The following is a 27,265-nucleotide window of genomic DNA, read 5'->3' as shown; positions in this document are numbered from 1 at the left end:
ATACGGATCGAACTAACGCATGCTTTTCTGTCGTCTGAATGCATCCTCTCTAGATTACGCAACGATATGTCGACCCACGGAAAGCATGTGCGAGCTCCATCCGAAGGCTCGATCTACTCCGACGAACTGCTATCGTCTGATCTCGGTGCCGTAGAGGTAGTCGAAGCGGATGACGTAGGTTCTCTGGAAACGACTGATGTTCCAGAAAGCGTTGAAATGGTAGGTGAAGAGTACCCATTCGATGATGGAACAGAAGACACGATTGTGACAGAAGCTGATAATTCAAACCTAAGTCAGAGAATGTCCAACTTGGAAAATATGATGGCACAGCTCGTAAGATCCCTGGAATCGTCTCCAAGAGATGCACAAGTCGTCAACAGAATTAACGCCCACAACAATGAGCTTCAGCACCAACAGGCTACTATGAAAGGCTGGGGAACTTTGGACGAGAAAAGTACAGCTAATCGCTCTACACCGAATATTCGTTGGGAGCAGATCCCACCTTTCCCCAAAGATTTACCAGCCAATAAACTGTGGGAAGCTTGGCAGCGCTTCTTTGAAAACTTTGAAATAGCGGTTTCGCTATCTAACACTTCAGATCCTGTATGGCGTGCCAAGCTGCTCTTCTTATCCATGGGTACAGAACTTCAAAGCATCGTTAAGGCTGCTAAACTGAGGCCAAATTTGGACAATTCGAGCTGCTATTCCACATTCGTCAAAAATGTCGACACACATTTGAAATCGATGACTGACACTTCTTCCGAACATGAAGCTTTCACAGCCATGTATCAGGAGAAGGGCGAATCCGTTATCGCTTTTCATTCTCGGCTAACGGACAAGGTCAGATTATGTGGCTACAGCACTGAGGACCAAGAGCGATTCGTACGCACCCAATTGTTGAAAGGTATGCGTAATAAAGAGTTGGCAAAAATCGCTCGTACATTCGGACATGAAACAAACTATATAGTACAGTCCGCAACCAGAGATGAGGCATATGAAGCACAAAGCAACTCAAACCAAAACCGTGATCAAACTGCTTATTCAGTGCAACGAGGCAGCAGTTTCAAACGACAAACGCAGGTTGCGCGACATCAGGCCAGGTTAACGGAACCGAATTCGAAACCAGACAGATATGGACAGGGTCGGCGATCACGATGTGCAAAGTGCAACAGGTTATCTAATGCTGGACACCAATGCCCTGCCGTAAACAAGCGGTGCAACAATTGCGGCAATATTGGTCATTTCGCGGCGGCTTGTCGAAAAAGGCGCATCAACCACGTCCAGGAAAACCAAAAGAACAAACGAAAGCGGAGCATTTCATCAGAATGGGCTGAGGATGACAATGTTCAGCAGGTACGATAATTTGATACACAAAATTGAGAAATAAAACAGATGAACTAGATATTTACACAAAAATAACACATTTTGTCCGAAACCGTCACACGTTCATTACAGGGTATCAATTCTATCACAATCGAAGATGTTCTAGTAGATTGCCATGTCGGGTCATCTAAACCAATTACCTTCTTGATCGATTCCGGGTCCGATGTGAACATCATAGGCGGATCCGATTGGGAGAAGCTATCCGAGCAATCATGTAGCGGATTAGCTCATCTACGTCCAATAAGCCTTCCAGAAAATCAAGAGCTTCGAGCATACGCAGTCAGGACACCCATGGCGGTGCACCATGCTTTCAGAGCCCTAGTTGAAGTGGCTGGAGGCTCGAAACCAAAAGTTTCCGCTGAATTCCTTGTCATCAAAGCAGGTCGCCGATCTCTTCTTGGGAGAGTAACAGCGAATGAAATGCGACTTTGGAGGTCGGTTTCGCAGTCAACAATTGCGAAGATTCATCTTTTACGGAAGTATTCCCAAAAGTACCTGGAATAAAAGTGAAGTTTAGTGTGGATAAGGCGGTTCCTCCAGAGAAAAATGCCTATTATAATGTCCCCGCCGCTTACCGAGAAGGGGCGAGACAACGATTGGACGAAATGGAGGCAAAAGGGATCATAGAGCGTGTTAGAACGGCACCTGATTGGATTAGCGGCATGTCCGCCGTGCCGAAAGGTAAAAATGATTTTCGTTTGGTGGTGAATATGCGTTCACCCAATAAAGCCATCAAACGAGAATATTTTCGCCTTCCTTTGTTGGATGAAATGAAGATCCGATTAAATGGATCTAGATTTTTTACCAAATTGGACCTGAATAACGCTTTTTATCATCTCGAACTCGCAAAAGAATCACGAGATTTAACAACATTCCTCACGGAGACCGGAATGTATAGGTTCACCCGACTGATGTTTGGTGTCAATTGCGCGCCCGAAATTTTCCAGCGCGAAATGTGTCGGCTGCTTGAAGGCGTGGATAACATTATCGTCTACATAGATGATATACTTACTTTTGCGGATTCACTAGAATTGCTTAGCCTTTGTACCTCCAAAGTACTGATAATACCAAGAGACAACAGGTTGACTCTTAATGTAGCGAAATGCGAGTACGAGAGAACACACCTCAAATTTCTCGGTCATGAACTGGACGGAGACGGCTTTCACGTGGACGAAGCAAAGATTAAGGACATCCGTAAGTTCCGGCAGCCTACTACGATATCAGAGCTTCGAAGTTTCCTGGGGCTGGCATCATTCTTAAGTGCATACATCAAGAACTTCGCTGATATTACAAGCCCACTATGGGCCGTATCCTCGGCTAAAACATGGGTATGGGGCGCAGAACAAGCAAAAGCATTCGATGATGTTAAAGAACGAATCACCAACTGTACCACCACACTGGGATACTTTTCAGAAAACGACCGAACTATTTTATATACAGACGCCTCGCCAAATGCACTTGGCGCAGTTCTGGTACAACAGAAAGAAAATGAACCACCACGAATCATAAGTTTCGCTTCAAAGGCTTTGACACCAACAGAGCGAAAATATGCGCAGAACCAGCGTGAGGCATTAAGTGCAGTTTGGGCTGTCGAGCACTTTGCGTTTTTCTCCTCGGGTGGCATTTTACATTACGGATGGATGCAGAAGGAGTCGCTTTCATATTAAAACGAACCCGCGAGGCCTCCAAACGGGTGCTCACCAGAGCTGATGGGTGGGCTCTAAGGCTGAGCCCCTATGATTACGACGTCGAATACGTGCGTGGGCGGGACAATATAGCTGATCCATCATCAAGATTGTACGTAGGTGAAGATGCCCCGTTTGACGATTTTAGGAGCCCATGGGAAATAGCCTGCTTAGAAGTGAACACAGTGGGGTTTTTAACAGAGCATGAAGTAAGAGACGCAACAGCAAAAGATCCAGAGCTCCAGGGAGTGATGGATTCATTGGAAACGGAGCAGTGGCCGGTCGAGCTGAAAAAGTATCAATCAATTGCTAGTGATTTATCCGTGACCAATGGTATTCTCGTTAAGAATGGATGTGCTGTAATACCAACACTGCTTCGTGAAAGAACACTAGAACTTGCCCACGATGGCCACCCGATGGTGGCAAAACAGAAAAGCATCCTCAGGGAACGTGTCTGGTGGCCGGGTATTGCTAATGCTGCAGAAAATTGGGTAAAAGCATGTCGAATCTGCGCCACTAATGGTCGACCAGAACGTCCGACACCAATGAGAAGAATTTTTGCCCCTCAGTCAGTGTGGGAAACGATAGCCTTAGACTTCAACGGACCCTACTTGAAGTACGGTGGCATCTCAGTACTCGTGATCGTCGATTATAGATCCCGATACGTAATAGCACAGCCTGTTAAATCCACCAGTTTTGATCACACTAAGCGAGTCCTGGAAGAAGTATTTGAAAGGGAAGGGTTTCCCAAGCAAATTCGCTCCGATAACGGACCCCTATTCAATGGAGAGGAGTACTTATCGTACTGTTCACAAAGGGACATCCAAACTGTTTTCTCGACGCCACTTTTCCCCCAACAAAACGGGTTGGTGGAAAATTACATGAAACTCGTTAACAGAGCAATGTCAACAGCAATCACTCTGAACAAAAATTTCATCGACGAACTGCGAGCCACAGTGAATGCTCATAACGCTGCCGCGCACACTGTAACGGGAATTCCACCGGAAGAAGTTTTTCTGGGAAGAAAAATCAAACGTCGACTGCCGCTATTGTTTCATCGCAAAGCTGAATTCGATGACAATGCACTGAATGCAAGAGATCGAGAAGCAAAACTACGCGGAAAGCAACATGAGGATGCAAAAAGAGGTGCTCGGAAGTGCAGTGTTAAACCAGGTGATACCGTCATCGTTGAAAGATCAACCCGAAGCAAAGGAGAAACAAGGTTTGCTCCCCAGAAGTACACGGTTCTGAAGGAAACCAACGGAAATCTTGTTCTCAGCAACAGTATTGGACAGACGATTAAGCGGCACGTCACACAGACCAAACGGGTTTTCGAATGGCGTGAAGAAAAATCACTAGAAGTTCCTCCGATGGCAGAAACTCCAAAACGCCCATCACGAGAGAAAAGGACACCAGCATACTTGCAAAATTATGTACAATCACTAGATGAATAGTATCACTTATCAATAGATTACAAGTAAACTTAAGATATGAGTAAATACCTTTGATAACGACCTGAAAATTTTGTCTTGAAATAACAACATAAGTGAACAAAATGAAGTGTCACGATTAAACGTCAGTTTACAGCCCAACGCTAAATAAATGCAACAATGAACGGATAGACCCTTGGTAAAATAGTGACATCAAACAATATTGGGCGTGCTTGTCTGAATTATTCGAATTTAAATTAATTTAAAAATATGAATTTTTATGAGTTCCTGCATAATAATAATAATAATAAAAAAACGACATGCCATGTAGTCAAAATTACATATGCAACATAAAATATATTATTCATGCCATTGTTAGCACATAATTTTGAGCTGGATTCACCATACTAACCCTACATCAACACTTAATGTTAGGTCGATCGACCTCCGATGGCGCTTCCATCGAATAGGCCTTTTCATGTGACACTGCCGAGACTGCACTTGTTTACAACCGCTGAACAGACCTGCAAGTCCGAAGCTGTCACTTTCATAGAAGAACTGTCAATTGACGATGAAATCAGCTGTTTTTGTACGTCTCGTGAAAAGGCCCATTTGCTTGTGTTTGAAGTTTGCAAACTACCACCATCTGGTTGCTGATCGTCCACTTACAGTGCATTTAGTATTGCGCGATGTTTCCGTGACGATTACATACACTTTGATTTGACCGTTTACCATCTAGGATACGGTTGAAACAGTATGTAAGGCAGTCCATTCATATTTGACTACTGTCAGTGAGACCATCGCTACAATAACACTTATTCCCTACAATTATAGCATACGTGGTCCACATATGGTTCATAATTATGCGGGTTCGAAATCAATATTTTGAATTTGATTTTCTTCAAAGTGGAGAAGAAGGGAGATGTGGGACATGTGTTGTCTGATGCAAAAGATGCGCCATACGCATACGCATCGAATCATATGCCATCATAGTAACCATTGCCATCACAGAGCTCGACAACGTGGCAGCCTAGCAACAGTCCTTCATTCGTTCACCAACCGTCACCGGACACGCACGCATAGGTAAGTAGCTCCGTGTAATTCCCAATGACGCCGCCGATTATTCGGCTGGTCATTCCGCTGAAGCTGCCAGCGGAACTCCACAGAATCCTGACCGGACATCTAATCGTATACCCTAATCGTATACCGAATGAAATCCTGAAAGCAATCTGAATGGAATCCTAGCCGGATTACGAATAAAATCCTGACTGGCTTTCGAATGAAATTCTGATCGGATTCCAAATTGAATTCTGACCAGAATCCAAATGGAAACCTGCCCAAATAACGAATGGAATCCTGCCCGGAATCAGAATGGAATCCTGACCGAAATACGAATGGAATCCTCTCCGCACTCCGCCAAATGGATTCCTGGCCGGATTCCGAATGGAATCTTGGTCGGATTCCGAATGGAATCCTGGCCGGATTCCGAATGGAATCCTGACCCGATTCCGAATGGAGTCCTGACCGGATTCCGAATGGAATTTTGACCGGATTCCGAATTACATCCTGACTGGATTTCGAAAGAAATCCTGACCGGATTCCGAATGGAAACCTGACCGGATTCCGAATGGAATCCTGAACGGATTGAAAATGGAGTCCTGACCGGAGTCCGTATAGGACCGAATGATATCCTGACTGGATTCAGAATGGAATATTGATTGGATTTCGAATGGAATCCTGACCGGATTCCGAATGGAATCCTGACCGGATTCCGAATGGAATCCTGACCGGATTCCGAATGGAATCCTGACCGGATTCCGAATGGAATCCTGACCGGATTCCGAATGGAATCCTGACCGGATTCCGAATGGAATCCTGACCGGATTCCGAATGGAATCCTGACCGAATTCCGAATGGAATCCCGACAGGATTCCGAAGGGAATCCCGACAGGATTCCGAAGGGAATCCCGACAGGATTCCGAAGGGAATCCCGACAGGATTCCGAAGGGAATCCCGACAGGATTCCGAAGGGAATCCGACAAGGATTCCGAAGGGAATCCGACAAGGATTCCGAAGGGAATCCTGACAGGATTCGAAGGAATCCGACAGGATTCGAAGGGAATCGACAGGATTCGAAGGGAATCGACAGGATTCGAAGGGAATCCCGACAGGATTCGAAGGGAATCCGACAGGATTCGAAGGAATCCTGACAGGATTCGAAGGGAATCCCGACAGGATTCGAAGGAATCCGACAGGATTCGAAGGGAATCCGACAGGATTCAGAGGAATCCGACAGGATTCGAAGGAATCTGACAGGATTCAGAGGGAATCCCGACAGGATTCGAAGGAATCCGACAGGATTCGAAGGGAATCCGACAGGATTCGAAGGGAATCCGACAGGATTCGAAGGAATCCTGACAGGATTCGAAGGGAATCCCGACAGGATTCGAAGGAATCCGACAGGATTCGAAGGAATCCCGACAGGATTCCGAAGGAATCCGACAGGATTCGAAGGGATCCGACAGGATTCGAAGGAATCCGACAGGATTCGAAGGAATCCGACAGGATTCGAAGGGAATCCGACAGGATTCCGAAGGGAATCCTGACAGGATTCGAAGGGAATCCCGACAGGATTCGAAGGAATCCCGACAGGATTCCGAAGGAATCCGACAGGATTCGAAGGAATCCCGACAGGATTCCGAAGGGAATCGACAGGATTCGAAGGAATCCCGACAGGATTCGAAGGGAATCCGACAGGATTCCGAAGGGAATCCCGACAGGATTCGAAGGGAATCCCGACAGGATTCCGAAGGAATCCGACAGGATTCGAAGGAATCGACAGGATTCGAAGGAATCCGACAGGATTCCGAAGGGAATCCTGACAGGATTCGAAGGAATCCTGACAGGATTCGAAGGGAATCCGACAGGATTCGAAGGGAATCCGACAGGATTCGAGGAATCCGACAGGATTCGAAGGGAATCCTGACAGGATTCGAAGGGAATCCTGACAGGATTCGAAGGAATCCTGACAGGATTCGAAGGGAATCCCGACAGGATTCCGAAGGAATCCTGACAGGATTCCGAAGGAATCCGACAGGATTCCGAAGGAATCCCGACAGGATTCGAAGGAATCCGACAGGATTCGAAGGGAATCCGACAGGATTCGAAGGGAATCCCGTCAGGATTCGAAGGGAATCCCGACAGGATTCCGAAGGAATCGACAGGATTCCTAGGGGAATCCCGACAGGATTCCGAGGGAATCCCGACAGGATTCGAGGGAATCCCGACAGGATTCCGAGTGGAAAGCCGACAGGATTCCGAGGGGAACCCCGACAGGATTCCGAGGGGAATCCCGACCGGATTCCGAGGGGAATCCCGACAGGATTCCGAGGGGAATCCCGGCAGGATTCCGAAGGGAAATCCCGTCAGGAATCGGAAGAGAAATCCCGTCAGGATTCCGAAGGGAAATCCCGTCAGGATTCCGAAGGGAAATCCCGACAGGATTCCGAAGGGAATCCCGACAGGATTCCGAAGGGAAATCCCAACATCCCGACAGGATTTGTTTCTGAATACTACGAATGGATCTCAAACCAGATTCTGAAGAGAATCCTGACCGGAATATGAAGCGAATTTTGAATAGTTATCGAGGACAAACTGGAGAGTATTGCGAGCGGAGTTTTGGCACGATTTTTTTAAGGAATCTGGACTCAATTCAGAGAGGAATCTCTTGAGAATTTTTTTTTTTAAATCTTCGGAAATTTCGTTTATAAATTCCTTATTTTTTTCTTAACCGTTGTTTAAGTGTTTTATTTGATAAAAAATAAGTTCAACACTGAAAAAAATATCTTTGGAAATTCCTTTAACAATTCCTCCAAATTAAAGTTCTTTCCGGAATTTGAAAGATTTTCGAACAGAAATTCCAATATTTCTCCAGGAATTTCTAAAAAAATCCGGGAAGTAATAACACGAACTCAGTTTTGACTCTAGAATCAAGACTACATGCCCCCAAAATATCGAGATAGCGGATATTCGGATATTCTCAAGAATTCCTTTGTAATTTACTGCAGGAGTTCCTTGGCAAATTTCTACAGATTTTTTTCCCTAAATACCTCAAATAAATACATTCAGAAATTAATTCGGTAAGTCATCAAGAAACTCATTCTAGTATACCTTCAAAAATTCCATCAGGAATTCGATCTTGAATTTCTCCAGGAATTCCTTCAAATAAGCTGCCCAAATGTAACCAGGGTTTTCTTATAAATTTTCCTCAGGAATTGCTTCGGAACTTTTTAGGACCTTGGGAAATTTCTTAAGGAATTTTTCTGAAAATTCCTTCAAATTTTTTTACAAGATTAATTCTGACAATTCCATCAGGAATTCCTTCAGAAATTCGTTTTGAAATACTTTTAAAAAAATTCTACCCATGTAGATGGGTACACTTCTTCACAGTTGTAATTGATGTTACGCACTCTTCCTCAAAAAAGCCATCCTTTTGAAAACTCAAGCGAATCTATTTATTAGTCTGTTGGATTACACTGTTGAAAGGAGATTACCTCTATCCCGTTGGCTTCGTGTAAAAGTCTCCGCTTACAGGTCCGCCACCTCCTTCTTTTGCCCTTCATACAGCAGTGCATTTAAAGCTGAATGGTAATTAATATGCGATCGACCCCTGGGGCTTTATTCGATTTCAAGCTTTGGATAGCAGTGATGGAGCTTCGGTATTGACGCGTGTTATACGTCGGATCTTAGGCAGATCATGCCGAGGTGGTGGTGGCCTGGCTGGCACTTGAAAAAGTCGTTCGAAGTGCTCGACCGAGTGGGTCGGTCAATAACTGATTATTCGCAGGCTTCGATGCATTCGTCTTCGCCCGCTTAAGGGCCGTGAGATATCGTAGAGGAGGCGAATGTCCATGGTTGCGGCGGCTCTCTCTCCTTCGTCGACCAGAGAGTCCGCCCACGCTCGCTTGTCCCGTCGACAGGAGCGTTATTGCTTCATTCTCCAGAGCCGAATATCGTTGACGGGCTAAGACTTTTGCTCCTTTGGTTTTTGATCGATCTATCGCGGCTTTGGCTTCTCTTCGCTCCTCTATCTTCCTCCAGGTCTCATTGGTGATCCATTGTTTTCTCTGGGTGCGTAGTTCGCCCAGATTGTTCTCGGTGGTGACGATGAAGGCATTCTTGAAGACCAATGGACGTCTTCCACGCTGCCTCCTTCCGGAATATCTTCAGCACGCGTCTCCAGTTCCTCAAGGACCGTTTCACCGTGGCATCTTCCAGTCGGTGTATGTTGAATCGTCGTCCAACTCTTTCCTCCTGCCGACGAATTCGCGCAATGCGCAGGCGTATTTCGCCGATGAGGAGATGATGATCAGACACGAATCGGCACTACGTTTATTCCGTACATCAAGAAGGCTCCGTTTTTATTTTCGGCTGATGCAAATGTGGTCTATTTGATTTTATGTACAGCCGTCACGGGAGACCCACGTGACATTGTGAACCAGTCGATGAGGAAAGAGCGATCCCCCGACCACCATATCGTTATTATCACAAAATTCTGCGAGCAGCTCTCCCTTTTCGCTCATTTCTCCGAGACCATGGCGTCCCATAATGCGCTCATGGTTCGAGTTGTCGGATCCGATCTTCGCATTGAAGTCGCCCAAACAGATCTTTATATCACCCTTCGGAATTCCATCTACGACGGCATTGAGTTGGCTGTAGAAGTTCTCTTTGTCTTGCAGATCGGCAGCATCGGTTGGCGCATAACATTGGATTATAGTAAGGTTTCGGACCCGTGTTCTAAATCTGGCAACGATTATCCTTTCACTTATAGGTTCCCACTTCATAAGCGCAGAGTGTGCCTGAGCGCTTAGTAGGAAGCCAACTCCGCGATGCCGGGGAGCGTGTTTACCTCGTAAACCAGAGTATAGCAGAACTTGTCCCGACGGCGTTCTTTGTTCTCCAATGTTTGGCCAACGGCTCTATTCTTTCATTATCGGATTCTCCAACAAATTGATGTTTCGGGAACAGTCGGTTGTTGTTCCAAGATGGGGCTGCCATCTTAGGTATAGTTGGTCGGGATGGGCTGCCATCTTAGGTATAGCTTCCAGGGAATAGCATTTCACACTCAGCCGCTGGATGCCAGAACATACGCTGTTGGAGCCGCATCTCCTTGGTGAACAGACGCTCGATCAGTTGGGTCAAATTTGTTTAAAGTCCCACCCAACACCAGAACTAGGCCAGTGCGCTTTGAGCGGTACACGGTCGCTTTGACAAAGCCTGCTTGGGGACACATGCAGCTTTTTATGGAAGTTCAACAGAGCCCACTGTCGAACCCCACCACATCCTAGGCGGACCCCACAGGACGCACTCTCCCACTCTAGCTGATGTCAGAAGGACAACAGTGCCCAAGCTACACTACCTGCTAAGTACGCAACCCTTAGCTTGCGGTCAATTGTCATCGGAAAACCCGTGGAAGCGTGAGTATTGGAACTTGTGAGGACCAGAGCTATGTTAGGCGCCCCTTCCCGGATGTCAACTCACCATTTCGTAGCCCTTTCGATGAATGCGGTTGACCTTCAAACATTCGCGATACCCCAGAAATGATCATGGCAGCAGCATCAAAGAAGAAGAATTCCTATACTCTCCTGGACCGGACGGCATTCCAGCCGTAATATTTCGTCGCTGCGTAGGAGCTCTTACACAACCCTTGTACCACATTTTCAACCGTTCATTTGCTGAAGGAAAATTTCTTTATGAATGGAAACAATCGTGGTGTGATTTTCGAGGGCACTCGAAATTACATTTCCTTTGACCAGCATGGATTTATGCAAACAAATGATTAGAAATGTAGGAAAAATGAGCAACTATGTCCAATAAATAATTCGATCTATTTTTCCAAAGTTCATTTGAAATAGACTCGGCCCCAACGGTCACGTCCATTGCTTTTACGTCGAACTATCTGGCGTCGACTGTGGCATTCAGTGCCGAGTGAGAGCGTACATGACCTGCTCGGAATTGTAAAACAGTTTCCACCGCGCCCTCATTGCCACATTTTGATATTCAACTTCACGCTTTATACTTTTCCTTCGGGTCAACTGATGCTCTTCATAGTCGTCGTTATCCTGAACTGCATCATATCTGTGAGTATCTATTGGACGCTTGATGAGGAGATGCGTCGTCCACCACGAGTCATCATCCCGGTTCTCACTTCTGCAGTCATGAATGGTGCGGACTTTTCACGTCCAATGTTGTTGTCGTCACCGTCGCTTATTGCTGCAACACAGTTCGCCCGTACGGAATCATTTTAAGGGTCCAGTCGCGTATTACGATAGGGCTAAAAGCCTGACGGCAATGCATAAACTAAAATTTCATGGCTGAATAGTTCGGATTGGTACCATAATGCGTTACGTAATTTACGATCGAACCCTTGAAACGTGATTGGTTGTGGAGAAATAGTTGCGGATGTTGTCATACATTTTTGTCAGCATCTGGTCTGCTTTCCATCAAGCATTATGAATTCAATGCATTTTCCGACGTGGCGAGAAAATAAAACGTTGAATAAATATCAGTTGTATGACATTTGATGGCGCCATGATGGACGGGATTTTAATATCATTAATCATCATATGGGTTGCTTGGATGGCTCGTCCGATATCGTGAGTTCGCATACATGTCGGGGCTTCTCACTCTTTCAGTTGACCACATTTTCGCAAGAACCAGCACCCCCAGTTCTCGCTAAATCCGGATCAGTTGAGCATGCATTCAGCACAATTTACGATTGGAAATACCGACAAAAATGTCGCTTTGCCACTACAATCTGTTCAAACTGTATAAGTTTCCACAGTTATCGCGTGGTCTCTTCATGGAAATTTCCGTAGTTCCGTGCAGATACAACACACGTATGGTTGTTCATTTCGTTCGCAAACTGCTGTGGTTTGTTTATATCATGTTTACGTGGAATTTGTTTCGCCGGATGCAACGGAGGTTTTCTATGCTCTGGTGAAATCGGATCCCAGTTTCAGCACAACCCACCACATTCGCTCATGGTTAGATGTTCGAATAAAAAAAAACTGACATTCGTGGAACCGGCAGTTGCCGCTTTGAAGCCAAATCGAGTCAAAAGACTGTACGGCTCTTTCATAAACGGCAAGAACAGTCAAACTTCATTCCCGATCCCGACACTTTTCAACTTCTATTCATACAATGTTTTCCGGTTTGATTTCGTTGCAGGTTGGCCCGGATGGCGCTGGAGGAGACGTACGAGAACGAGGCCCACTTCGACATCACCTATCTGATGTTCGTATGGATGGCGTTCCTGCCGACGGTGATAGTGCCCTGGATCTATGCCAACTGGGTGCTATCGAGGTGAGTCGTGACTCTGAATGGAATAATTCCCGGATTAAATCTCGGTTCGATGCCGAGCTTCTTGGAAACCGGAAATTGGCATCAACGAAAGTGTATCCGATTATGCTGATGTTATGGATCATTTTTTTTGACTTTGGAACGGGTGGACGGGTATTTTCAATAAAAGGTTTTAGTTATTTTAATTCGAAGATAGTTTGAAGCAAAGTAAAACCGTGACGTGAATCTGGCTAGCTCAGTTATTGCATCAAAGGGTCGTTGGACATATTTCGTACCTACAACTAGACCTGTGCGCTGGTCATATAATTGACGGCGGCGGCGCACAGTGGGACCAATTTAAAAAAAGACGGTCAAAAATGTTAAAAGCGAATAAAATGGCCTAGCAGGCCATAAATTAGGATATTTCATTGAATACATGCTTCATCTTCTCCGAATTACATCCCAAAGTAGAGCTCACTGACTCGTAAGCCAGAGGAAGGGCACCAGTCGTCGCAAGCACGCTATAGTTCTCAAAGACAACGTGCTTGCACCAAGTGGTGCGACTTTAACTATCAATGTCTGGCGACGCCTGTGTAGCATTCTATGAGCAGTTCCACAGATATTAACTGCTAGCTTTAATTACCGATTTCAGTCGCCTCACTGCAATGCTAACGATAAATGTATTCTATTATTGAAAATTGTAAACATATGCAATGGATTTTGTTTCATTGCTGATCAACGTAAAGCCGTAAAGGCTTATTACAATGAATATTGTAAATAAACAATACAATAATAATTTTATACATAATAAAGATCGAGTATTTTCTGCGCGATCGAGACTAATTTACGAACGTAAATGTGTGGCTTTATTAGCTTTAGGGCTACACTTTGTAATGGTGCCGAATGTAATAAGTTTGGGTGATCTATACGTTGTTGTCACCATATTGAAGCGTAAGATAAATTTTACAAGATTCAGCGGAATTGAAAATCAACAGCATGCTCAACTCGTACTGACTGTAAACGTAAGATCCATCTGATTGCTTGCATGCTAAATGTAGACTCGTTTATTCGTGATAAGGAACAAAGGTTTGGACACACAGACCTTGCTTATTATGTGTATAGGTATTTTATAATTTTGATCGGTAGCACCGACTTCAAAAATAGTTCTCATTAGGGAACCGAAGGAATTCCCGCAGAAAAATCAGAAAGAATCTTTTCAATAAACTTCGAAAAAATGTTCTAGGGAATTCTTAAAAGAATTTCCTAATGGTTTCCAAAAGCAATTTCCGAAGAAATTTCTTTGAATGAAATTCTGAAGAGATTCCCGTAAAAAAATGGAGAATATTGTGACCTTCCAAAAGTTACCAAAGAATTTTTAAAGGATTACCCGTATAAATTCCCCAGGTATAACTTAAGGTAGTTCTGAAAGAATTCCTATGGGAATTCAAGGAAAAGTTGTCCAAGAACTTGCTAAGGAACCCATAGAGGAATTTCTAAAAAAATCAACGTTTTTTTTTCTAAAAAAATCCGATGGAATTCCTAAAATAATCCTCCATATTAATTTCCGAAGAAATTCCTAAGTGAACTTTCAAAGACTAAACATATTTCCGAAGGAATCTGTAAATGAATTTTTTAAGGAATTTTAAGGGAATTACGAGAAAATTCCTAAAGGATTTTATGAAACAATTCCTAATAAATTCTATTAGGAATTCTTCGTAATTTCCTTTGAGAATTCTATCACAAAATCCTTCAAAAATCCCTTTATGGATTCCTCTGGAAATTCCTTTGAGAATTCTTTAGGAAAGTATTTTACCTTCAAAATCTCTTTTAGAAGTTCCTTTAGGAACTATTTTCGAAAATCCATTCAGGTTCTCTTTTGGGAATGCCTTCAAACATTTATTTGGAAATTCTTGCACTAAACCCAACACAAATTTCTTCAAAATTGCCTCCAAAAGTTTATTTGGGAACTCCTCCAGAATTTCACTTATTAAATAATAAAAAAATACCGCCCGGAATTCCATAAGATATTCTTCTAAGGACTTCATTAAAAGATTATTCGAAAAACCTCCGAGATTTAATTCGGAGATTTCTCCAGATTTTTTTTTCGAAAGATCTTCCAGGAAATCCTTTGAAATTTATTGAAAATGAAGTTGTTTGCGATGTAGTTACTTATTGAATTTTCAAAAAAAAAATCCAAAGATAAACAATAAACACCAAAAGACATTCGGAAAGATGAAGGCATTTTCGAAGAAATTCCTGCAGGAAGTTCCGGAGAATTGTTTTAAAGGAATTGCTGGAAGAAGTTCTGAAAAATTCCTTAGGCAAATTTTGAATGAATTCCTTATGGATATCTAGAAGAATTCTTTCCAGCGATTCATGAAAAAATTGCCAAAACAATTTCAAAAGGAAAAATTTCCGAAGAAATTCTTAAAAAAATTCCGAAGACATCCTCAATGAATGGAATTTTGTGAGGAATTCCCTAAGAAATTTCCGCAAGAATTGCTTAAGAAACTTCCAAAGGAATTCCTCAATGATTCTCCGAAGGAGAATGTAAGAATTCGTGGAACAAAATCCGAAAGCATTCCTTAAGCAATTTCCGAAAAAAAAGTCGTAAAGGATTTTCTGAAGAAATCCGTAATGAAAATTCTTGAGGAATTTTTGGAGAAATTTTGTAAGGAATCTCCGAAGGAATACCCAAATTCCTAATTCCTAAATAATTTTCTTAGGTTAAAAAAAAATCGGATGAATATCTGGAGGAATTATCAAATAAATTTCTTGATTTATTTCCAAACTAATTTCTGGAGTATTTTTCGAAGGAATTCATAAATAAATGTTTAAACGATACTTCTTTGAATATTCTCAAAAATTCCAGGAATTTTAAAATAAGGCTTTAAAAATACAGTATTAAAAAATTCACAGACAATACAATAAAATTAAATTGTTTGAAAATACCTGACGTTTTGCCTTTCTCGTACAACTAAGTTGTACCGAAAGGCTATCATTTCACTCCGAAAACGAACTTTTTATAGAAGTCTCTGAGACCCATAGTATTATATACCAATCGACTCAGCTCGACGAGCTGAGCACATGTCTGTCTGTCCGTGTGTATGTATGTGTGTATGTGTGTGTGTATGTGTGTGCACAAAAGCTAAGAAAAACATTAGACAACTTTTCATAAAGTAATCTTTAACCGATTTTCTCGCAACAAGTTTCATTCGACAGGGGACAAAGCCTTGTTGATCACTATTGAATTTTATAACGATCGGTCATTGCGTTTCAAAGTTATGAAGAAAATGGTACATTGGACCATATAAACCCCATACAAGGTTGATGTCTTAACTAAATGCGAGAAAGGCACCACCAACCCTAGGTGGATTAATCTGGGTTTTAACTAAATAATTTGACTAAATACTATGCAGCGAGGCGACAACGCCCCAGTTCTGGGTTACAATGGCTGTGAATAAGAAAATAAGAAGCGTTTTTAAATGAGGCTCGTAATATTTGCTCAGCAATATTTGATTTGCTGATGCTCAGCAAGTGGTTTTGTCAGTTATATTCAGAAAATTGATTTTAAAATATAAATTACTTTCTCGTGAGTCAGAACAAAAAAATCGGTAAAGCATTCACAGTTGGGAATCATGAAACTATTAATTTTAAATACAAATAAGGATCGAATCACTGCTCAGTCATGGTTAAAGACTGGAAGAGCTGATAGTTTTAAGATTTAGTGTGAATATACTGGTTTTGGGATATAATTATTTTGCTAAACCAGTTTGTCTTATAAGCCAATTGTCCTAGTAGCACAAATCTAAAAACGAAGAAAACTGATAAAATAAATTGATTTAAAATTAAATTTTAAATAAATAAAAAAATGTCAAAATAACTAATTTAGGGGAAGAGGCCCCAAAACGCCCCCCCGAGGCAAAACGCCTTTTGTGGTTTCCCTCATATTTACCGTCCGTAACAAAACTAGATCAAAAAATAAGTAGGTTAGGCGAAAAAAGTTTCAAAATAGTGTATGGGAAGGTCGGAAAAACCGAAATTTTCCACATTTTGAAGAAACATCTAACATTTTGGCGAGGCAAAACGCCCTAGTGGCAATAACCTACAATGTACTTGCGTCTCCACGCACTATCCATACCAGAATGCTGATTCGCCGGCGCGTGGTGCTTTGTTCCCAAAGAGCTGTCACCTAATAGGCGTTTTGTCACATAAGTTTTCCGGCAACAGAGTATAACAACCTTTTTTAATATGAATGTTATCAATATGATTGAGATTTTTGACAATTTTTGAATGGTATCAACTAGCTATCTTGTTTAACTGGTGCATAATGATATGGAAATGCTAATATCATCTTAACTCGGACGTACATGTTCATGATAGCATTAGAGGCGAAAGTATAGAATTGATAGTTCCGTTAGGATACGGCAGGCATGAAGAATGTTTTTATAGAAGTCGATTTGAAAGCGAGCGGAGGGCAATATTAGTGATGGCACATATCACACGACCTTCCTTCTGCCAAGCTCCCGTATGAAGGGGAGGGAAGAATATCAGTGTGGAAGCTGATATATCTCCACTGGCAAAAGGAAGGTGGTTTGACTTGCTCATATGCCATCGCGTGCGGAAGGATTTGCTATCGACGAGTACTGTCTCCGAATTTCTAATATGACATCAGCATTTAGTCGAATAGGATTTTTATTGCACAGTTCTGTTTTCTCATTGCGTCCGTCTCGTCGCAACCAACTTGGCTGCCTCGGAGAACAAAGCAGAGAAAGGCACTGCTGCTGTACCGTCGACCAATAACAGCTGAGTTGATGGATGCCCCCACCAAGGGTAGTACACTAAATTAATGATTTCGTGTGTGTTACTTCTACGTGAAGTTAAACGATTTACAATAATATGGAAATGCTAATATCATCTTCCAAATTTTAAGCAGTGTTCGCTTAGCTAGGGCATATTGCCTCCCCTTCCCCTACCTGCGCCAATGCCAGATGCTTTGAGAATGGGGACGATTTGGGTATGTATCCAGGCCCCACAAAAGCTTATGAACCACAATAAACCCATTCTGCGAGTCACCTACAAATGTAGGTTCCCGACTGGATGAAACCTTGGTTTAACGCATTCCAAAGATCAGTTTAACAATTTATGTATTATTATACTAGATAAAGCCTCATTCAAACTCTCAAACTAATCAACCAACCTATTAATTAACCAAGACAATGTATGTCACTACACCGACTTAGAGACACCATCGCTTGAAGTAGATTTGAAATTGAATTTTGACGAGATCCACCTTAACAACATTTATGAACTGTCATAAGACTAGTTTAGTACTATTCCAATTAACTCCACCACGCTGTATTTCTTCACAGATACGTATTTCGACTTCAATTATTAGGCCGTTCTCAGTGTCTCGTGCTTGCCTCGACTCGACTTGTAGGAATCGGTTTCCAATAAAACCATTACCAGTTTGGCGAATGTTTTTTTCGGCTGTATGTCGCTTTCGGCCAAATGACATTTTCAACCAAACCATTTTTGATCTAATAATCGTTTTGAACAAATCAGCACTAACATTTCAAAAGGGCGAAACTGCTTTTGTAAACAAGAGTTTCTCACGTCGCTGGTGTGCCAATTTGTGTCCACCCACGCAAGGCCCAAAGAATTGTTTGCCCCAACTGGTCTTGTCTGTAAATGCAGTTTGGCCAAAATGGCCGTTTGGCCGAAAATGTCGTTTAACCGAATAGATCATTTGGTCAAAAATCCAGTTTGGTAGAAATGGTCTTTTGGCAGAAAGAGGCATTTGACCAGAAAATGTTTTTTTTCTGCCAAATAACCATTCGGACAAACGACTTTTCCGACAAAATGATATTCAACCGAACGACACTTTCGGCCGACTGTCCATTTCGCCCAAATGACTCTTTCTGCCAAACGACCATTTCGGCCAAATGCCGGCACTTCAAGTTTCTACCTGAGAAGTAAAGTTGTTAGTTGTATAGGTAAATAAAGTAGTCAAATAAGATTATGTACCTAGCGTAGTATAAATAGTGTAAGCTGCGATTGTTTTCTTCAAGTCGAGTCACTGCAGACGGCCTCACAGTTGAGGTCGAAATACGTATCTGCAAAGATAACAAAACGTGGTGGAATTAAATGGAAAATACTAAACTCGTCTTAGACAGTTTAACAATAGTGAATGATCGGCCTTATCGGTCATTTCTACTCAAAGCATGAGGGAGTAGATAATTGAAAGGAATTCCTCCGGAGATTCCACCAGGAATTCCTCCGGAGGTTCCTCCAGGAATTCATCCGGAGATTCCTCCATGGATTCCTCCGGAGGTTCCTCCAGGAATTCCTCCGGAAGTTCCTCCAGGAATTCCTCCGGAAGTTCCTCCAGGAGGAACTTCCGGAGGAATTCCTGGAGGAACTTCCGGAGGAATTCCTGGAGGAATTCCTGGAGGAACTTCCGGAGGAATTCCTGGAGGAACTTCCGGAGGACCATCCGTAAGAATTCCTGGAGGAACTTTCGGAGGAACTCCCGGAGGAACTTCCGGAGGAGGAACTTCCGTAAGAATTCCCGGAGGAACTTCCGCAAGAATTCCCGGAGGAACTTCCGGAGGAATTCCCGGAGGAACTTCCGGAAGTAGAGGTGTGCGCCGGTCCGAAATTTGGCGGCGCGGAGTTTGTCAAAATTTTGCTCGGCAGCGGTGGCGTTTTCGGCGTCACGCCGAAAGCCAGTTTAGCCGCCGGCGGCGGCGGCGTGAATCGACGTGGCGATTTTTTCATTACGATTCTCAAAGATTTTTTTTACATTTCTTCGGGATATTTTCAAGACATTAAAAGAAAAATCTTTTGAATTTCGCATGAAAAATCTAATGAACTTCTCCAGAAAAATCTTTAAGTTTTTTTTCATAATTTGGAAAATATTTTCGAGCAATCTTTGGAATTACCAAGAGAAGGTGTAATTCCCAAATAAAATTGTTTGGAATTTCAGCAGAAAAATCGTCGCAATTTTCATGAGAAGCTTCAGAATTTTCACAAAAAAATGTTCTTAACATCTACAGGAAAAACTTCAGAAATTTACGAAAAGTTCCTGTTGATTTTCTGTTGAGTATTTTCACAGAAAATTCTTGATAATTGTAGGAGAGTGCGATTGGTAGAATGGGTGTTTAACCGTTGGCTTTCTCAGTCTAGAATAATAAAAACGGCTAGCCTGGTATGGCCGACAATATAACAGTAAATTCTTAAGAATTTCCGCGGGAGACTAAAGAGTTTTCAAGAAAAAATCTCTGGAATGTTCACGAGAAATTGTCCGTAAGTTTAACGGAAACTTCTTTAGAATTTCCGCGGAGGATTATTCAAAATGTCTCCACGAAAAATTGTTCGAAATTCTTGGGTTTCTACGGGAAATTCTTTGTACATTAGACGTTCGATAGCTGAAAGTAATTTAACTGCAATGCTTTCAACAGCATTTTAATAGTTACATCAGTTTTGCAGTTGCCGGACGTAGGAGCTTCAAAACTATGTCAATGTAGATGATAGCTGCATAACGCTGAACAATCAGGTGCACTTCTATTCTGACGCCGTCTGACAATTGTTTGCTGTCCTGAATGCGTCGCAGTTATCGTACGCCATTGGCTAACTGAAACGAAAACATGTTGCAGTTATCGAACGACTAATGTATTGTCCATAAGAAATTGTTGGAAAATCCCATTGGCCGCAAGCGACACACGGCCGAACTGGTAATTTGGCCCAAATAGTCGTTTGCCTGAATAGGTCATGAGCCCAAAAATGCTGTTTGGCCGAAATGGTCGTTTGGCAGAATGAAATATTTGTCCGAAAATTTAGTTTAAGCCAACAGGTTATATGTCAATAACTGAACGGGTAAATGATCTATATTCGGTCAAACGACATTTCCATTACTATGTCTGAAACTCGATTATGCATATGCACAACATGTGATAGATTTAGTTCGGAAAAGGTACTGGCTTTGGCACCACGACCCCAGTACGCCAGATAGGACCTCCGTCGTCCTCCGCAGCTTAGCGGGTACTGATGAAACCAAATTCCCAGCACCGGGCCACCAGCCAAACAAAGCTGCGGAGACGACGCCATTGCCACAGCCATTGCTTTCGGCCAAACTACATTTTCGGTCAAACCAGTTTTGACCTGATAACAGTTTCCGTGAAACGTTGGTACCTGGTTAGATGTCTTTTCGCCTAAAGGCCAGTACCGACTTAAAAATAGAGAGGCCACGGAATTTTGTTCAATGATCAATAGACAAACAAATTGCCATTTCTGACCATATTGCCCGTTCAGTATGAGCATCAGTCATTGAATTCTGGCCGTATTACCCGTTGGACCAAATGACTTTTTCGGCCAAATGGCAAATTCTGTCAAAAAAGAGTTCAGTGCAGGATCTCTCATGTTTCGGACAGCAGAACGATCGCGCGGTCGACCGAATTATTGTGTTCTGCTTTGTGCGGCGGGTAATAAAATTATTTATTTTAGTTCGTGATCTTTCGTGTTTCGGATAGCAGATTGATCGTGTGGTCGGCCGAATTATTGTGTTCTGCATTGCGCGGCCGGTAATAAAATTAATCAGTTCAGTGCGTGATACTTGTTTCGAAGCGGGCTTGGTAGTCATATGGCTACTGCTTCTGCCTCATACGCAGAAGGGTCGTGGGTTAAATCCCAGGTCCGTTCCATTCTCCTACTTTGTATCTTTCTCTTTATTTCTCATGTTCTAACAATCGCTAGAACTGGAAATGGACTTCCATACCGTTTCCATTACTATTCCTATACCTTCAACTTGAGTATTCTAACAGTAATCTGCTAGAATCGGAAATGAACTTATATAGCTCGTTTCCTACATCCAATTAGAAATTCCATCAGTTACCTTCTCCTATCTATCACATTGGCAGCTCGTTAACCAAGACGGACCTCTGCCTCTCCAACCTAACCCATAAATTCCAACAAATTCCGCATGAACTCGTGGCAAGTGCAGAGGTATATTCGGCTTGCAGTGGGCGAGTGATTGCATCATCATTTCCTCCCCCTTCCCTACATTGACTTGCATTCTGACGTAGCAGGCGCCAGTATGACCTAACAAATGAGATCACCAGTACTTGTACATTGAAGATGTGAGCTAGTCCCAAGCAAACATCTGTTGGTTCCCTGTGCAAGAACAGTTGATCTGATCATAATGGAGTAGCAACTACGAGCAGTCAATCAAGCTCTCAAGCTCAAGCTCAAGCAAATGGCCCATTCTGTCAAAAAACTATTTCTGCAAAATGGCATTTTTGGTCAACGATCGTTTCGGCCGGACAACCTGGTAGAGCAAACGGCTTTTCCGGCCAAATTGCCAGTTCGGCCGTCTGTCGCTGTCGGTCAATGGAACTTAGCAAGTGTTTCTAATCAAAAATAGAAAGAATCTTCTGAAGAAATCCAAAAAAATCCTCAAAAATTCCGAGCATTTTTTCGATGTTCTAAAGTTGGCTATGCCAAACTAGCCGTTTAGTGATGAATTTCTCCCTGCGAAAAATCACTCTAATAAAGGATAAAAAAAACTAACCGTCTTATATAATCTAGATTGGGGAAGTCTACGTAAAGCATCTCTTTTACCAGTCACAATTTTCTGTGTGAATTTCAAAGAATACTCAACAGAAACTCAATAGGAACATTCCGTGGATATTCCGAACAATTTCCTATTAAAATTTGGATCAGCTTCTCGTGAAAAATCTGAAGAGATTCTCATGTAAATCCCAAACAACTTTCCTTGGTAAATCCAAAGAGCTCCTCTTGGTAATTCCAAAGAGTTCTCGATACTTGAAAGTAGTTTCCGTGGAAAATCTGAAAATAATTTTCGAATAACTATTCTGGAAAAACTGGCAATCTTTCGTTAAAATTTTGAGGCGAAAATCAAAAGATTCTCCCGTTATTGTCTTGAAAATATCCAAAATGACCAATTCAGCCGAACGACACTTTCGACCGAAAGTCCTTTTCGACCAAACGACTATTTCGGCCGAAGGACATATTCACGATTTTTTTAGCCAAAGGAACTGTTCGACCAAATGACATTCTCGGTCAAATAACTTTAGGCTAGATATCCTAGCGAAGTATGAAAACATAATGAGATTATTTATTTATTTTTTATTCCTTTATTTATTTGTTAGGCACTCTGTGTTACTTAACCGCTGTACAGAATCCACACAGAATCTATTTTTAGATTTCCATTACCATTATACATGCCGGTGCCAATCCATCTTGTCGTGAGTCCATTGTATCCGTTTGTCCATGTCGTGTATCCATTGATCGTTGCATTGTTCGGTTGCCATTTATCCGGGTAACGTTGGAGGAATGCATCCGAGAAGAACAAGATGTCAGTCGTCATCAGGCAGCCGTGACGGTAAGGTGCGTACCCCAAACGCCACCGTATAGGCTGCGGATCCGGCGACTGACGAGGGTTTTGGTGGAGGGGCTGGGAATCGAACCCATGACCATTCGCTTGTAAGGCGAACATGTAGCCAACTACGCTACGGGACCCCCCTTATAATGAGATCATATAGAAAACATATTTTGATTTTGACATCAAATTGAGTCATAATTCGTTTTCAAATATGTATAAAGCATTATGATTGATTACATATTTTGATCTCATTTTGCTGTAGATTACTAAATTAAATGATATGACATCGAACTGTGTTTTATTTTGTTATCGGAAACCAATATCAAAATTAGTTTTCGATTTGCTGGAATAGTTTATGATGGAATGTCACAGTAAGATATTTCTGCTATTACGTTTTGTTATTTTAACCGTTAAAACGACCCAAATTAAGTAAACATAATCGACGATTTCGCAACATTAAAAAAAAGTTATCGGTTTGCTCGGGAAGGTTCTACAAATAGTCTTTTCGGTTAAACGACATATTCGGCCTAACAACTTTCAGCTTTGTGGCTTTCTGCCGAACGGCTCTTTTCTGTTCAAAAATTCAATTTCAATTAATTTTTTTTTTAAATTTCGACGGGAACTCCTTCGCAATTTTCACGCTTAGTTTTTACGGAGAGCTTATCAAAATTCCAACAAGATATTGTATGGAATTTTCATGGAAATAATTGGTATCTGCACGAAAAATTCTCTGGAGTTTCAACGTGATGTTATAGAGATCTATCAGGAAATTATAAACAAGTTGCACTGAATCTTTGGAGTTTCCACTGAAAATTTGAATCGGCGTGGAAAATTATAGACCAGCGGCGTGACAAATTTTAAACGGCAGCGCGCCGATGCAAAAATGTCGGCGGCGGCGCACACCTCTACTTCCGAAGAAATTTCTGGAGGAACTTCCGGAGGAATTCCCGGAGGAACTTTCGGAGGAATTCCTGGAGGAACTTTCGGAGGAATTCCTGGAGGAACTTTCGTAGGAATTCCCGGAGGAACTTCCGGAGGAATTCCCGGAGGAACTTCCGGAGGAATTCCCGGAGGAACTTCCGGAGGAATTCCCGGAGGAACTTCCGGAGGAATTCCCGGAGGAACTTCCGGAGGAATTCCCGGAGGAACTTCCGGAGGAACTTCCGGAGGAATTCCCGGAGGAACTTCCGGAGGAATTCCCGGAGGAACTTCCGGAGGAATTCCCGGAGGAACTTCCGGGAGAATTTCCGGAGGAACTTCCGGAGGAATTTCCGGAGGAACTTCCGGACGAATTCCCGGAGGAACTTCCGGAGGAATTCCCGGAGGAACTTCCGGAGGAATTCCCGGAGGAACTTCCGGAGGAATTCCCGGAGGAATTCCCGGAGGAACTACCGGAGGAATTCCCGGAGGAATTCCTGAGGGAACTTCCGGAGGAATTCCTGAGGAAACTTCCGGAGGAATTCCTGAGGGAACTTCCGGAGGAATTCCTGGTGGAACTTCCGAAGGAGGAAATTCCGGAAGAATTCCTGGAGGAACTTTCGGAAGAATTCCTGGAGGAACTTCCGGAGGAATTCCTTGAGGAGCTCATGATGGAATTCCTGAAGGAACTTCCGAAGAAGTTCCTGGAAGAACTTCCGAATGAATTCCTGGAGGAACTTATGAAGGAATTCCTGGAGGAATTTACTTTATTTGTCTTCTTTGTCTTATCAATCTTATTTTTCTTATTTGTCTAATTAGTCTATTTGTCTCATTTGTCTTATTTACACCAGCACCACTCTGCCGTTGGACGCATAAATGTCACATGTTACATTTTACCATTTTTTAATTCTATACGTATTTTTGAAATATTTTGTCAAAACAAAGGTTTTATTCTAGAAAACTCGAAAAAAAATCTGAAGTCAATTTGTCACATTCGAACAAATGGACGCATACTTGTCACACTGGGATAAATGGACGCATATTTGTCACACTAAAAAAGAGATATAACTATCACATAAAAAGACACATAGCACTGCGTGATGTGTCCTGAGGACCGTCCAAAAAATGTACTATGCTTTTAGGGTCATCTACAAACCACGTGGATAGTTTATAAGGGTGGCAGGTAAGTGTACAAGGTCTTTCCCTACTTTCAGAATTTATATGGACGGTTGTTCATGAAAAAAGAGAGAAGGTATTATATTGTCTAAAACCTCTCCAAGTATATCGTGAACGGCCTCTTGGGAGAAGGCGATATGAAACTGGGACATAATTAAAACATTCAAGACCCGTAAAAAGTGATAAAGAGGAACCCTTTAGCAAACTCATTATTTTTGTAAAACTCATAGTCATAATTATTGTAACATGTTATGGCGATAAAATTTATTCAAAGTATGAAACAAGTTCAAAGATTAATCAGAAGATCACTAAAAAGCGATTTTTTCTCTTCGGTAACAACAGTTTGAACCACTATCATTAGAGAAGTTTTCTTTTCTTCTTCAATTCCTTGAGGAGCATTTTGCCAACGTACATTTGTATCAAAAGAGGACGAATCTTTTACAACCAACTTAAATTGCTTCGTGAAAAACCACTTGAAGTATTCAAGGTCTTTACTGTTGATGATGTTTGCATATCCAAGTTCATAACGGCCTTTTTCAAACACCACTTTTCGCATGGAGTCCACGTACATGCGTGGCTTGCAGTGGTTTATCGTATACAAAACGGTGAGCTTTGAAGAAGTCAGTTGCTTTCATATCAAGTACGTCAACATTGTTCTTTACATTTCCAACCACAGACTTGAAGTTTTCATAACTGACGACACGTTCTTGGCGCATTTTGAAATCAAACGCCGCATGGAAATAGTCAGCGGCCATTAACGTATGTCCCGATTCAAAGTTCTCCAACAGTATGCACTCGACCTGAATTTCAATAACTAGTAGTAGGATAATAACCTCTGGTAGTAGTAGGGTAATGTGATGGAATAAATTCCAGTTCTTATTTTGCGAACAACAATTATCCAACCTAAAGATAATTATCTTCACGTCAGCGTACTTCATAAGACCTTTAAAAAACAGCTAAGAATTTCGTTGGCTGTGCGATCATTAACTGACTCGGACCAAATGCACGCAGACAATGGGAATACTCGTATGTAGGGGCCAACAGGCGCAAAGCTCTCAAAGACCAGCAGCATTTACGAGAAAATATTGCTGTTGAAGAAATTCAACCGTGGAAGCCGTATGACCTATAGAAAATAAGTTCATAACTTATAAATAATTGAGAACTTACTTTTTGCAAATCCACAGAAAAAACTTCTTCACCTGGTAGCACTTTGTCAGCATCATCTCGATAAGACAGTCGTGATTCCTTTAGACGTTGAAGATGTAGTGCATGTCCTTGTCCCTGGCAAGGAAACTATGCCTCTGTCACTAAGAACCGGTTGGTCAACCTCTGGGACCGGTAATGGTACGTTTTCAGGCTCCGCAAACGGAAAACAATCACCTGTGTCATTTTGAAATCAAACACGAACTCTTCCGATTCCGCGCCACTGGATTGTCCGTATCGGTTTAAATATTCTATTTTCGGTTTCACTTCTACCGGCAGCGAAAAATCACACCAAAGAAATATAATCGTCTCTCACGAAATGTAAAAACAAATTAACAATAACTATCTCTCAGTTCATGATGTGACAAATATGCGTACATTTTTCGCCTGGCCAGTGAATTTCGCGGCATAAGTGTCACATTCGGGTTTTGATTGAAAAAAAAACGTGGAAAAAATAGTTGTTTTTGGCAATGTTTGAGTCCGGCCCAACGAATATGAATATTCTTCTATAGTTTATTGCGTTAGAGTCAATAAAAAAGCGAAATTTAGCGATAATAGCATGAATGCATTATGAAACTTCAAATGCGTTTTTCTCATTTTTCTCGTTTGTAACATGTGACATTTATGCGTCCGACGGCAGCACTGTTATTACCCAAAATTGTGTGGAAGCCTTGTACACGGTTAGATCAGAAAACCCAAAATGGAGTTCAAACAACTTTAAGTTCAAT

At 42.3% G+C, this 27,265-nt stretch overlaps 1 protein-coding gene across 1 annotated transcript in view; it reads left to right on the top strand.

The window, feature by feature from the left end:
• LOC134207482 (uncharacterized) overlaps nucleotides 1–27,265 on the top strand; it is a 288,199-nt gene that overhangs the window by 239,819 nt on the left and 21,115 nt on the right. Inside the window, exon 5 of the mRNA XM_062683196.1 lies at nucleotides 12,728–12,862. Within this exon, the coding sequence (XP_062539180.1) occupies nucleotides 12,728–12,862 (135 nt within the window). The remainder of the gene's footprint in view (nucleotides 1–12,727; nucleotides 12,863–27,265) is intronic.

Source organism: Armigeres subalbatus, chromosome 1, assembly GCF_024139115.2.
Source record: "Armigeres subalbatus isolate Guangzhou_Male chromosome 1, GZ_Asu_2, whole genome shotgun sequence".
Lineage (NCBI taxonomy): Eukaryota > Metazoa > Arthropoda > Insecta > Diptera > Culicidae > Armigeres > Armigeres subalbatus.
This window is presented reverse-complemented; position numbering and strand designations above follow the sequence as displayed.